The 10,876-nt window shown below is 52.9% G+C and overlaps 1 protein-coding gene across 1 annotated transcript in view; it reads left to right on the top strand.

Moving 5' to 3' along the window:
• ppm1e (protein phosphatase, Mg2+/Mn2+ dependent, 1E) overlaps positions 1–10,876 on the top strand; it is a 122,066-nt gene that overhangs the window by 72,009 nt on the left and 39,181 nt on the right. The window contains exon 2 of the mRNA XM_072469902.1: positions 9,098–9,297. Coding sequence (XP_072326003.1) covers positions 9,124–9,297 — 174 coding nt within the window. The 5' untranslated portion in view covers positions 9,098–9,123. The remainder of the gene's footprint in view (positions 1–9,097; positions 9,298–10,876) is intronic.

Genomic DNA, 10,876 nt, shown 5'->3' with positions numbered 1-10,876 from the left:
TTGCTGCATTAATTTCGCAGAGTCGCTGCACACCTGTACAACTCATGCAGCTCACTGAGATTGTTTAATAGTCAATGTTGTGCCCTCTGCTACCTTGCGGGGGAGGGGGGGGGGGTGCAGGGCATGGAAGAGGGAGCATCAGATGGCAACAAGTCATTTCTCTTTTGACTGAGTGTGAAGCCAAAGTTTTCTCGCCCCATCAAAGGAAAGAAATGAAGGACCCCAACCTGAATGAATGAGCTCAGAATGGCCTGAATTGTCCAACCAGTTTTGAGGCCATGGTTAAGATGCTCATAGGAGGCCCGGTGTCACAGTGGGCAGCATCCCTACCTCTTGAGCCAGGTGTTCCGGGTTCAAGTCCCACCCCAGGACCTGATGACCATAGAAGGTAGCACGGCCAAACAAGTTGAATGTCAACTTGTAAACGCGGGAGATATTCCTGGTCAGCCACATGATGGAAAAGATGTTGGAGCCTCGACCATCACTATCCGTAGCTCTGGACTGCAAGATGAAGAGGCCACAACAACTCCAACTCCCTGAGTGAACCGTAACACACAAAGGTGCCCGTCACATGGTTTGTTATTAACTTATTGATGGTTGTCACGCCTACTGAGAGGGGGTGTGTGGCAAGGGTGGGGGGGGGGGGGGGGGGAGTGTGGCGAGGGGGGGGAGTGTGGCGAGGGGGGGGGGGGGAGTGTGGCGAGGGGAGGGGGGGGGGAGTGTGGCGAGGGGAGGGGGGGGAGTGTGGCGAGGGGGAGGGGAGCATGGCGAGGGGGAGGGGAGTGTGGCGAGGGGGAGGGGAGTGTGGCGAGGGGGAGGGGAGTGTGGCGAGGGGGAGGGGAGCGTGGCGAGGGGGAGGGGAGCGTGGCGAGGGGGAGGGGAGCGTGGCGAGGGGGAGGGGAGCGTGGCGAGGGGGAGGGGAGCGTGGCGAGGGGGAGGGAGCGTGGCGAGGGGGAGGGGAGCGTGGCGAGGGGGAGGGGAGCGTGGCGAGGGGGAGGGGAGCGTGGCGAGGGGGAGGGGAGCGTGGCGAGGGGGAGGGGAGCGTGGCGAGGGGGAGGGGAGCGTGGCGAGGGGGAGGGGAGGAGTGTGGCGAGGGGGAGTGGAGGAGTGTGGCGAGGGGGTGTGAGTGGGGGGGGCGTGTGAGGGGGGGGGAGTGTGGCGAGGGGGGCGGGAGTGTGGCGAGGGGGGGAGTGAGGGGGGGGAGTGGCGAGGGGGGGAGGTGTGGCGAGGGGGGGGGAGTGTGGCGAGGGGGGGGGAAGTGTGGCGAGGGGGGGGGGAGTGTGGCGAGGGGGGGGGGAGTGTGGCGAAGGGGGGGGGGGGAGTGTGGCGAGGGGGGGGGAGTGTGGCGAAGTGGGGGGGGGTGTGGCGAGGGGGGGGTGTGGCGAGGCGGGGAGTGACATCTGCTGCGGGCTGGAGAGGATCTTGCAGTGGGAGGGGGAGGGTCCCGTTGTCGTAATCCATGTAGGTAGCAATGACGTAGGCAGGACATGGAAGGAGGTTTTGCACACTCAGTACAAGGAGTTAGGCACCAAATGAAGAAGCAGAACCTCAAAGGTGGTAATTTCGCGATAATTACCTGAACCACATAAATTGGCCTCGGGCACCAAACTTCAGATTAGCGAAATGAACGTGGGGGCTCGAAGACTGTGGTGGGAGAAATGGGTTCTGGTTGATGGGGGATTGGCGCCAGTGCTGGGAAAGTGGGATCTGTACCGCTGGGGCGGTCTACACCTGATCTGTGTCGGGGCTGATGTGCCAGCGAGCTGCGGAAATAGGGAAGTAGAGGGAGTTTTAAACTGAATAGTGGGGACAGGGGACCACATTTGGGAAGATGTAGTAAACCCAAGAGTAGAGATGAGACAAGAGAGAAAGGTACTAATATGGGAAATGGTAAACCGAGCAGGACAGGAAGGGACAAAGAGAACATAGCTAAAAGTAAATCAGCCCGGTAGGCTCGATGCTACAAAAATAATAAACAACCAAAAGTTAAGGCTCTGTATCAGAATGCACATAGCATTCAAAGCAAAACAGATGAACTGATGGTGCAAATAGCAGTTAATAAATATAATCTGATAGTTTTTACAGAGATATGGCTACAGGATGATGTAGATTGGGACCTCAACATTGAAGGGTTTGTGTTATTTAGAAAGGACAGGAAGTTAAGGAAAGAGGGAATGGGTGGCTCTGTTAATTAATGATGGGATTAGCACATTAGAGAAGGATGGCCTAAATTCAGGAAACCAGGATTTAGAAGCAGTTTGGGATGAGATGAAAAATGAGAAACACCTGTGGAGTGTTGTACAGGCTCCGTAATTGTAACTACACGGTAGGACAGAGTATACAAGAAGAGATAATGGGAGCTTGTCAGTATGATACACCTATAATCATGGGGATTTTAATCTAAATTTAGATTGGAAAAATCAGGGAAAAGGGAGCGTAGATGAGTTCATAGAATGTTTTGGGGATAGTTTCTTAAAACAGCACATTCTGGAGCCAACCAGAAGGTAGGCTGGACTAGACCTGGAATTGTTCAATAAGACGAGAAAAATTGATAACCTAAAAGTGAAGGCACCATTAGGTAGCAGCGATCATAACATGAGTGCATTTTACATTCATTTATATAAATGACGTGGATGAAGGGACTGAAGGTGTTGTTGCTAAATTTGCCGACAACACAAAGATAGGTAGGAAAGTAAATTGTGAAGAGTACGTAAGGAGGCTGCAAGGGACATGGACAGGTTAAGTGAGTGTAGTGGGCCAAAATCTGGCAAATGTGAAATTGTCCATCTTGGCAGGAAGTATAAAAAAGAAACATGCAATCTAAGCTCTTTGAGTGCAGAGGGATCTGGGTGACCTAGTGCACGAATCAAAAAGGCGCACAGTACAGCAAGTAATTAGGAAAGTTAATAGAATTTTATTGTTTATTGTGAGAGGAATTGATTACAAAAGTAGCGAGGTTATGCTATGGTTGTACAGGGATTTGGTGAGACCAGGGGGCGGGGTTCTCCGAGCCTCCGCCGGGTCGGAGAATCGCCGGGGGCGGCGTGAATCCTGCCCCGCCACCCCGACGCCGGCTGCTGAATTCTCCGGCCCGCTATGGGCCGAGCGGCTGCCCATTTTCGGCCGGTCCCGCCGGCGTAAATCAAACCAGGTCTGTACCGACGGGACCTGGCTCTGTGGGCGGCCTGCAGAGTTCTTGGGGGGGCGGGGGGGGGGGGGGGGGGGGGGCGCGGGGGGATCTGGCCCCGGGGGGTGCCCCCACGGTGGCCTGGCCCACGAACGGGGCCCACCGATCCGCGGGCGGCCCTGTGTCGTGGGGGCACTCTTCCCTCCGCGCCGGCTGCTGTCCACCTCCACCATGGCTGGTGCAGAGAAGAACCTCCCTGCGCGTGTGCTAGGGTGACGCCAGCATGTGCCAACTCGCGCTGGCTGGCGGAGGCCCTTCGGCACCGGTTGGCATGCGCCAAGCCCTTCCGTGCCGGCTGGCGCGGCGCAAACTCCACCGGCGCCAGCCTAGCCCCTGAAGGTGCGGAGGATTCCGTTCACGTCCCTCCTCGGCGCCCGTACTGCCCGCCCCGCGGGTAGGGGAGAATCCCGCCCCACATCTGGAGTATTGTGTTCAATATTGGTCTCTTTAACTAGCAGAAGGTTTACTCGAATGATCGCAGGAACGGGCGCGTTATCGCGAGAGGAAAGGTTGGAGAGATTAGATTTGTATCCACTAAAGAGTAAGAGGTGACGTGATCAAGATCTTTTAAGACCCTGAGGGGTTTTTACAGGGTGGATGTGGAGAGGACGTTTCCTCTTGCTGGAGAGTCTAAATCTAAGGGTCGCTGTTTAAAATAATGGGGAACCCTTTGAAGACGGAAATGAAGAGAAATGTTTTCTCTGAGGGTGGGGAGCATTGGAATGTTCGTATGTAATGCACAAAATCTGCTTCCAAAGAGTCAGAGCAGAGAGTTCACAAGGAGCTGTCCGTTCAGCACCACAGGATCTAATCTCTCCGTTCAGTCAGAGGTGAGCCCGGCAGCCAGCCAGCCAAACTCCTCCTGCTAATACCTCTCAACTTATTCAGTTCAGTCAACCTGGGAGAAATTCTTTTATTCGTTCGTAAGGTGAAATGAAATGAAAAATGAAAATCGTTTATTGTCACAAGTAGGCTTCAAATGAGGTTACTGTGAAAAGCCCCTAGTCGCCACATTCCGGCGCCTGTTCGGGGAGGCTGGTACGGGAATTGAACCGTGCTGCTGGCCTGCCTTGGTCTGCTTTCAAAGCCAGCGATTTAGCCCAGTGAGCAGCTGCTGTCCTGGCAATTCGTGTGGTAGGGGTTGTGTGTTTGGAAAGTGCTGTCGAAGGAACCTCGGTGAGTTGCTGCAGTGGATTTGTAGATGGTGCACACGACAGATACCGTGTGTTAGTGGTGGAGGGAGTGAATGTTTAAGGTGCTGGTTGGAGTGCCAACCTGGCGAGCTTCTTTGTCCTGGATGGTGTCGATCACATTTGAGTGTTGTTGGAGCTGCACCTGTACAGGCCGATGGAGTGTTTTCCACCCCACTCCGGATTTAAGCCTTGGGAGTTCAACATTCAGCTGGAAAAAAGAAGTTTCAACGTAATACTGGACACATTTTAATTTATTATCGTTTAACCAGTATTTGGAAGGGGGAAATGCCCCACAAATAGTGAAATGTTCCTAATTTGCAACGGGGTTGTCCAGTGAAATGCTGGGCTGGAATAAAGCGGCTCGGAGTGGTTCTGATGATCTACATGATACCTACCATGCTCAGTCAGTGATATCACACTGTTGCTGACAAGAGAGTGGGTTAGGTTTCTGCACGATCGCTTCATGCTGCTCACTGACTCAGCTGTATGTTGTCAGCCCTCCCCCCCCCCCCCCCTCCCCCCTCCCTGTGGATCATTGATGAATAATACTGCGCACTGCAGGCTGGGCGAGACTGAAGGATCTTTTCCACACGACCCTTGAGTAATTATTTATGTTGTGTGGAAAGTTTATTGAGCACCCCGTGGGGGAGGGGCGGCAAGCACTCGTTACGCTCCAGTTCAAATGTCCATTAACCCTTTCTGCTCCTCCGGGGTGACCTCAGGTCACCTCATGATATGAGCGAGAACCTGGCATTTGTATAAAACTTTTCATGACCTCTACTTTGCAGACAGTGAAATATCTTTCGAAGTGCAATCACAGTTTTAAAAAAAAAATTCGAGTACCCAATTATTTTGTTTCCAATTAAGGGGCAATTTAGCGCGGCCAATCCACCTAGCCTGCACATCTTTGGGTTGTGGGGGTGAAACCCACACAGACACGGGGAGAATGTGCAAACTCCACACGGACAGTGACCCAGGATCGAACCTGGGACCTCGGCGCCATGAGGCAGCTGCTAACCACTGCGTCCTGCAGTCGCATTTCTAATGTACGAACCGCAGCAATTAATTTGCGCACAGCAAGCTCCCAGAACCAGCAATGTGATCATGGCAAGATAATCTGCAACTGAGGGGCAGATATTGACCGGGGGAAATGTGCCCGCTCTTCTTCGCAACAGGGGCCATGGATTCTTTCCAACCCACATGACTGGTCAGACAGGGCCAGCCTCGGTTTAACATCTCACCACACCTCCAAAAAGGGTGGAGCTCCCTCTGGGAACATCAGTCTGGTTCCTGTGCTCGGGCCTCGGGAGTGGGATTTGAACCCACAGCCGTCTGCATCAGAGGCGAGAGTGCTGCTGACTGAGCCACAGCTGACTTGTGAATTTTGAGTTGTACGATGGACATCTCAGGTTCTTTGTTCCGTTTCCTTCCATCAAAGTGCAGGTCAATCGTTGATCAGAGTCCTTCTGTTTCTTTTATTGTTACAGTTTGACTGATTTTCTGTCCCCTGCACGGCTCCCTCTGCATCGCCTCAACTGCTCTGTGCTGGGGCAGACCACATGTAGCAGGCTGTTCCCCCCCCCCTATTGGGTGGGGGGAGCTTGAGTTGGGTGGTAATGGTGTGTACACAGTTTTCACATTGTCTAGTACTGTTGAAGAGTGTAAAGGTGTTGCACGGTGAGCACAACGGCACGCATGCGAGTGGTTAGGACGGGATTCTGATCTTTGACCGTGTTTAGCTCAACCTGGATCTGGAGGTGGGGGTGGGGGGGGGAGAGGACCGAAGGGTTAGAGGGCACAGCAAGGTAAAGAACCAATAGCAAGTGCCACCTAAACCCTCGGCTGCTCTTATGCACCTGGTGGTGCCTGTCCACAGGATGGCTCTGGCAAACTATCTGATAGGACAGCGAGAGCAGTGAGAGTGAATGGGAGGACACTGAGGAGGCTAGTATAGGAAGGGGGTTTGTGATCTGCTCCCAGCACCATATCCAATAACTCAACCATTTGTGTGCAAACACTTGATTGCTGACTATTCGACTGTGACAGCCGTCACAGTTCAGCCCAATTCTTTTTTTTAAATAAATTTAGAGCACCCAATTATCTTTTTACAATTAAGGGGCAGTTTAGCGTGGCCAATCCACCTACCCTGTGCATCTTTAGCCTGTGGGGGTGAAACCCACACAGACACGGGGAGAATGTGCAAACTCCACACGGACAGTGACTTGGGGCCGGGATCGAAACCGTGTCCTCAGCGCCGTGAGGCAGCAATGCCATCTCCTGTGCCACCTGACGCAGCCCAATTCTGTCCTCCCTCATGATGCCATCTCTGGTCGGACATATCCCTGTCGTCACATGACCTCCCGTCTCTCTCTGTCCTGTCCACTGGCCACCGAACACGTCGATGGGACCGAGAATTCCAACCAGTGACAACCCGCTGAGAGAATAGATTCCTCCTCATCTCCATCTTACCTTTATCCTGAAACTGTGCCCCTAGTTCCAGATTTCCCCACGAGGGGAAACATTCTCTCAGCGTCCACCCTGCCAAGACCCCCTTGGAATCTTGGGCGGGATTCTCCGACCCCATGCCGGGCCGCCGGCAATTGTCCCCGCTCAAAAGGCCGAATGTCCGCCGGGTTCGGCGCCATTCACGTGTGGTCCTACCCAGCGGGACCTCGGCGTTCTGGCTGCGGGGGCCGTCCTGGTGTGAGGGAGGGGGGATCCGACTCGGGAGGGGGGGGGGCTCCACGGTGGCCAAGCCCGCAATCGGGGCCTACCGATCGGCGGGGGTGGGGGGGGGCCTATGTTCCTCCGCGCCGGGCCCCTGTAGGGCTCCGCCGTGTTGCCCGGGGGCCGGTGCAGAAAAGGCAACCCACGCGCATGCGGACTCGCGCCGACCGTGCTGACGCCCGTATCGACAGCTGGAGCAGCGTGAGGCTCTCCAGTGCCGTGCTGGCCCCCCGTGCGGCGCAGGGTCGCTGATCCTCGGGGCCAGATGGCGCCGTTGTAAAACGCTCCGGCGTTTACGACGGCGTCAACACTTAGCCCCAGGATCGCAGAATCCCGCCCCTTATGTTCCAATAAGATCAGCCCTCATTCTTCCAAACTGAACACAGACCGAACCTGCTCAACATTCCCTCATAAGACAGCCCCTTCACCCCAGGAATCAGCCTAGTGAACCGTCTCTGAACCACCCCCGAAGCAAGAATATCCTGTGATGTTCCTTGTCTAGTTCCCCAAGATGGCAAGAGGCCGTAGTGTTGACAAATGTATTTGAAACAAAGTTGGTTTATTTTACACTACTTCAAATGGTTCACACACTTCACTAAGCAGTAGCTAATAAAACAACAGTGTAAAATCTATGGCACAGAAATCTATAGTATCTTTCCAGTACGACTAACACTCTATCTCAAACTCTCACTAACCTTCTTCACAACCTTCTCCCAGAACACCTAGAGAGGCAGGTTTTTTACAAGACTACTCTGTGGTGCCATCTACTGTTGAGCTACACGAACATCAACTTGTTAACCCTTTACACTCCTTACATTATACATATCATTTAAAAAAAAAAAAAATTTAGAGTACCCAATTCATTTTTTCCAATTAAGGGGCAATTTAGCATGGCCAATCCACCTAACCTGCACATCTTTGGGTTGTGGGGGTGAAACCCACGCAGACACGGGGAGAATGTGCAAACTCCGCACGGACAGTGACCCAGAGCCGGGATCGAACCTGGGACCTCGGCGCCGTGGGGCAGCAGGGCTAACCCACTGTGCCACCGTGCTGCCCTGATTATACGTATCATTACATATCCCTCCTTAAATGAGGCGACCAAAAACTGTACACGTTACTCTAGCTGTTTTTAAAAAATTTATTCATGGGATGTTGGTGATACTTGGCAGGCCAGCATATACTGGCCATCCCTAATTACCCTTGAGAAGGTGATAGTGCGCGACCTCATTGTACATTGGAGCAAGAGATCGCTACTTTTAAACTCCATCCCCTTTGCAATAAAAGCCAACATTCCATTCGCCTTCCTCATTACTTGCTCTACCTGCAGACTAACGTCCTGGGATCCATGCATGACAAGACCCAGATCCCTCGTGCAGCCAATCTCCATAGAAATCCTTAATTGCTGGGGCCTTGAGGGCAACCTGAAACAGTGTGAATGCGCCATCCGATCTCAAACCATGTTCAACGCAATGAAAAAAAATAACTTCACCGATGCAAGCAGGTTCAATAATCAATTTCCAAAAAGAGAATTGGATTGAACCGCGATGACAATTGCTACGGGGAACGAGCAGGGAACTTGGTTCTGATTGGATGGTTCTTTCAATGGGCTAGCACGGGCATGTTGGGCTGAATGGCCTCCTTCTGTAGGCTTAGCAATATAAAATTGATGGCTGGGGATTGAGTTTTGCAGAGAATGATCAACGATTGGAATTGGGAATAGCAGATTGCCATCATTTAAGCAAAAGTTGGACGGCTGCTAGCATCTCGGGGCGAATGGGTCAAACGGTCCTCCCATCTATAGTGATCCTGTGATATCTTAACGCAGGTAGCAATTCCCTCGATGTCTAATTGTTCTCGGGGACGGCGATCGTGTATTAGGTCAAATTTGCTTCCCCAGTTGGGAGTCTGTCCTCGATTGTGACGCCCGTCGTCCCCTGTTGCATTGTCGGAGAGAGGGCTCAACAAGTTGACCTTTGTGCTGTTGCAGAGTTTGATTCCACAAGGCTGTCCCGGATGGTGTTCACCAAACTCCACGAGGTCTGCTGCAGCTGGGCGAAAGATTTGCCGCTGACGCGGAGGACACACCCCTATTTTGAAACGTCCATTCACGCCATCAAAAACATGCGGAGGAAGATGGAGGACAAGCATGTTTGTGTGCCGGACTTCAACACTCTCTTTAATCTGGAGGTACGTGAAAAGCTGCGGGCCCGAATGAACGGCGTGGGCACCAGCGGAGCACCCAAGACCCCGGCTGAGGACCTTAGGCTCCATCGGAGCAGCCTAGGCCCCCAGTTGAGCACCCTATGGCGCGGACAACTGTAAATGATAGAACAACTTTCCATTATTCTTTGTTCCTCGTTTATCTGGAAACTTCGAGAAATGGTGAAATAGAGATGCTTTATATGGAGCAATATTGACCCCGGATTCCTCCGTGCAGCCGCCGCCTTCTCCTCCCCGCCAGGAAGCGCTAAACTCATTCCCATTTCCAAGTTTAAAAAAAAAAATTAAAAAATTCTTCTCCAATTCTTTTTCCATCTCCCACCCTTTTCCCTCCCACTCTTCCGAAGGCAAAGATTCCCGCTGGGATTCTGCTCCCAAGGACAGCAGCAGCCCAGGGGTACCTTTTCCATACATGTTGTTTGAGCCTGGACGATGGGTGTCAGTGGGATATTCGTCCACGGGGTGCATCACAGATCAAGCCAATTCTGTGCCCCTCCAACAGCCGACCGTGTCCACTCTGGGCGACTGGAAAGCCAGAGCAGAACGTGGGTCTTTCTTCGTCTTTGAGGGCTCAGTGTCACACACCAAACCCTGTGTGACCCCCTCCAGCCGGCTCCATCCCCCACCCCCTGTTGTTCTGTTTTGATTGACGGTCTGTCCAATATCGGCCCCGGGGTCTCCAAGCCAAAACTACGGAGAATTCCACGTGGGCAAGAGTTTCCATTTGCCCAATAAATGGAGTGCCCAATCCCTGACCGTTGAAACACACCAACAACAACTCATACACACTGAAACAGTGCTGGTGTGCAGATTGGCCTAGCCAGGACGTGCATTTATATAGCGCCTTCAATGGAAACCCCCTCACTGTTGTCATACACAAACTGCTGCAGCCAATTTGTGGTCAGCAAGATCCCACAAATTCAGTGCGTTAAGCGGCCAGATGATCTGATTTGCTGTGTTATTTCAAGGATGATTATTGACGGAGAGACCAGGGAGAAGTCTCCTGCGCTCCTTTGAAATCGTGGTCGTAGGATCTTTGACGTCCTCCTGACAGGACGGACGGACGGGGGCCTGGGGTTTTTTTTAATAAACATTTTATTGAGGTATTTATGGTTTTATAACAGTAACAGAAGAAACAGTGTACACACAATTATAAACACAGTGCAAAAGCCGTCTCCCTCCCTCACAGGTCCCACCTTTTCTAATCCCCTACTCTACACGAAAGTAATCCCACAGCCCCCCCGCCCCCTTCTGCTGACGATTAATTTCCCGCAAAGAAGTCGACGAACGGTTGCCACCTCCGGGCGAACCCTAACAGTGACCCTCTCGAGGCGAACTTGATTTTCTCCAGACAGAGAAAGCTAGCCATGTCAGATGGCCAGGTCTCCGACTTCGGGGGCTTTGTGTCCCTCCAAGCCAATAATATCCATCTCCGGGCTACCAGGGAAGCAAAGGCCAGAACGTCTGCCTCTTTCTCCTCCTGGATTCCCGGGTCTTCCGACACCCCAAAAATCGCCACCTCCGGACTCGGTGTCACCCTTGTTTT

This window comes from Scyliorhinus torazame, chromosome 12, assembly GCF_047496885.1.
Source record: "Scyliorhinus torazame isolate Kashiwa2021f chromosome 12, sScyTor2.1, whole genome shotgun sequence".
Lineage (NCBI taxonomy): Eukaryota > Metazoa > Chordata > Chondrichthyes > Carcharhiniformes > Scyliorhinidae > Scyliorhinus > Scyliorhinus torazame.
Note: the sequence above shows the minus strand (reverse complement) of the source record. Positions and strands in the feature narration are given on the sequence as shown.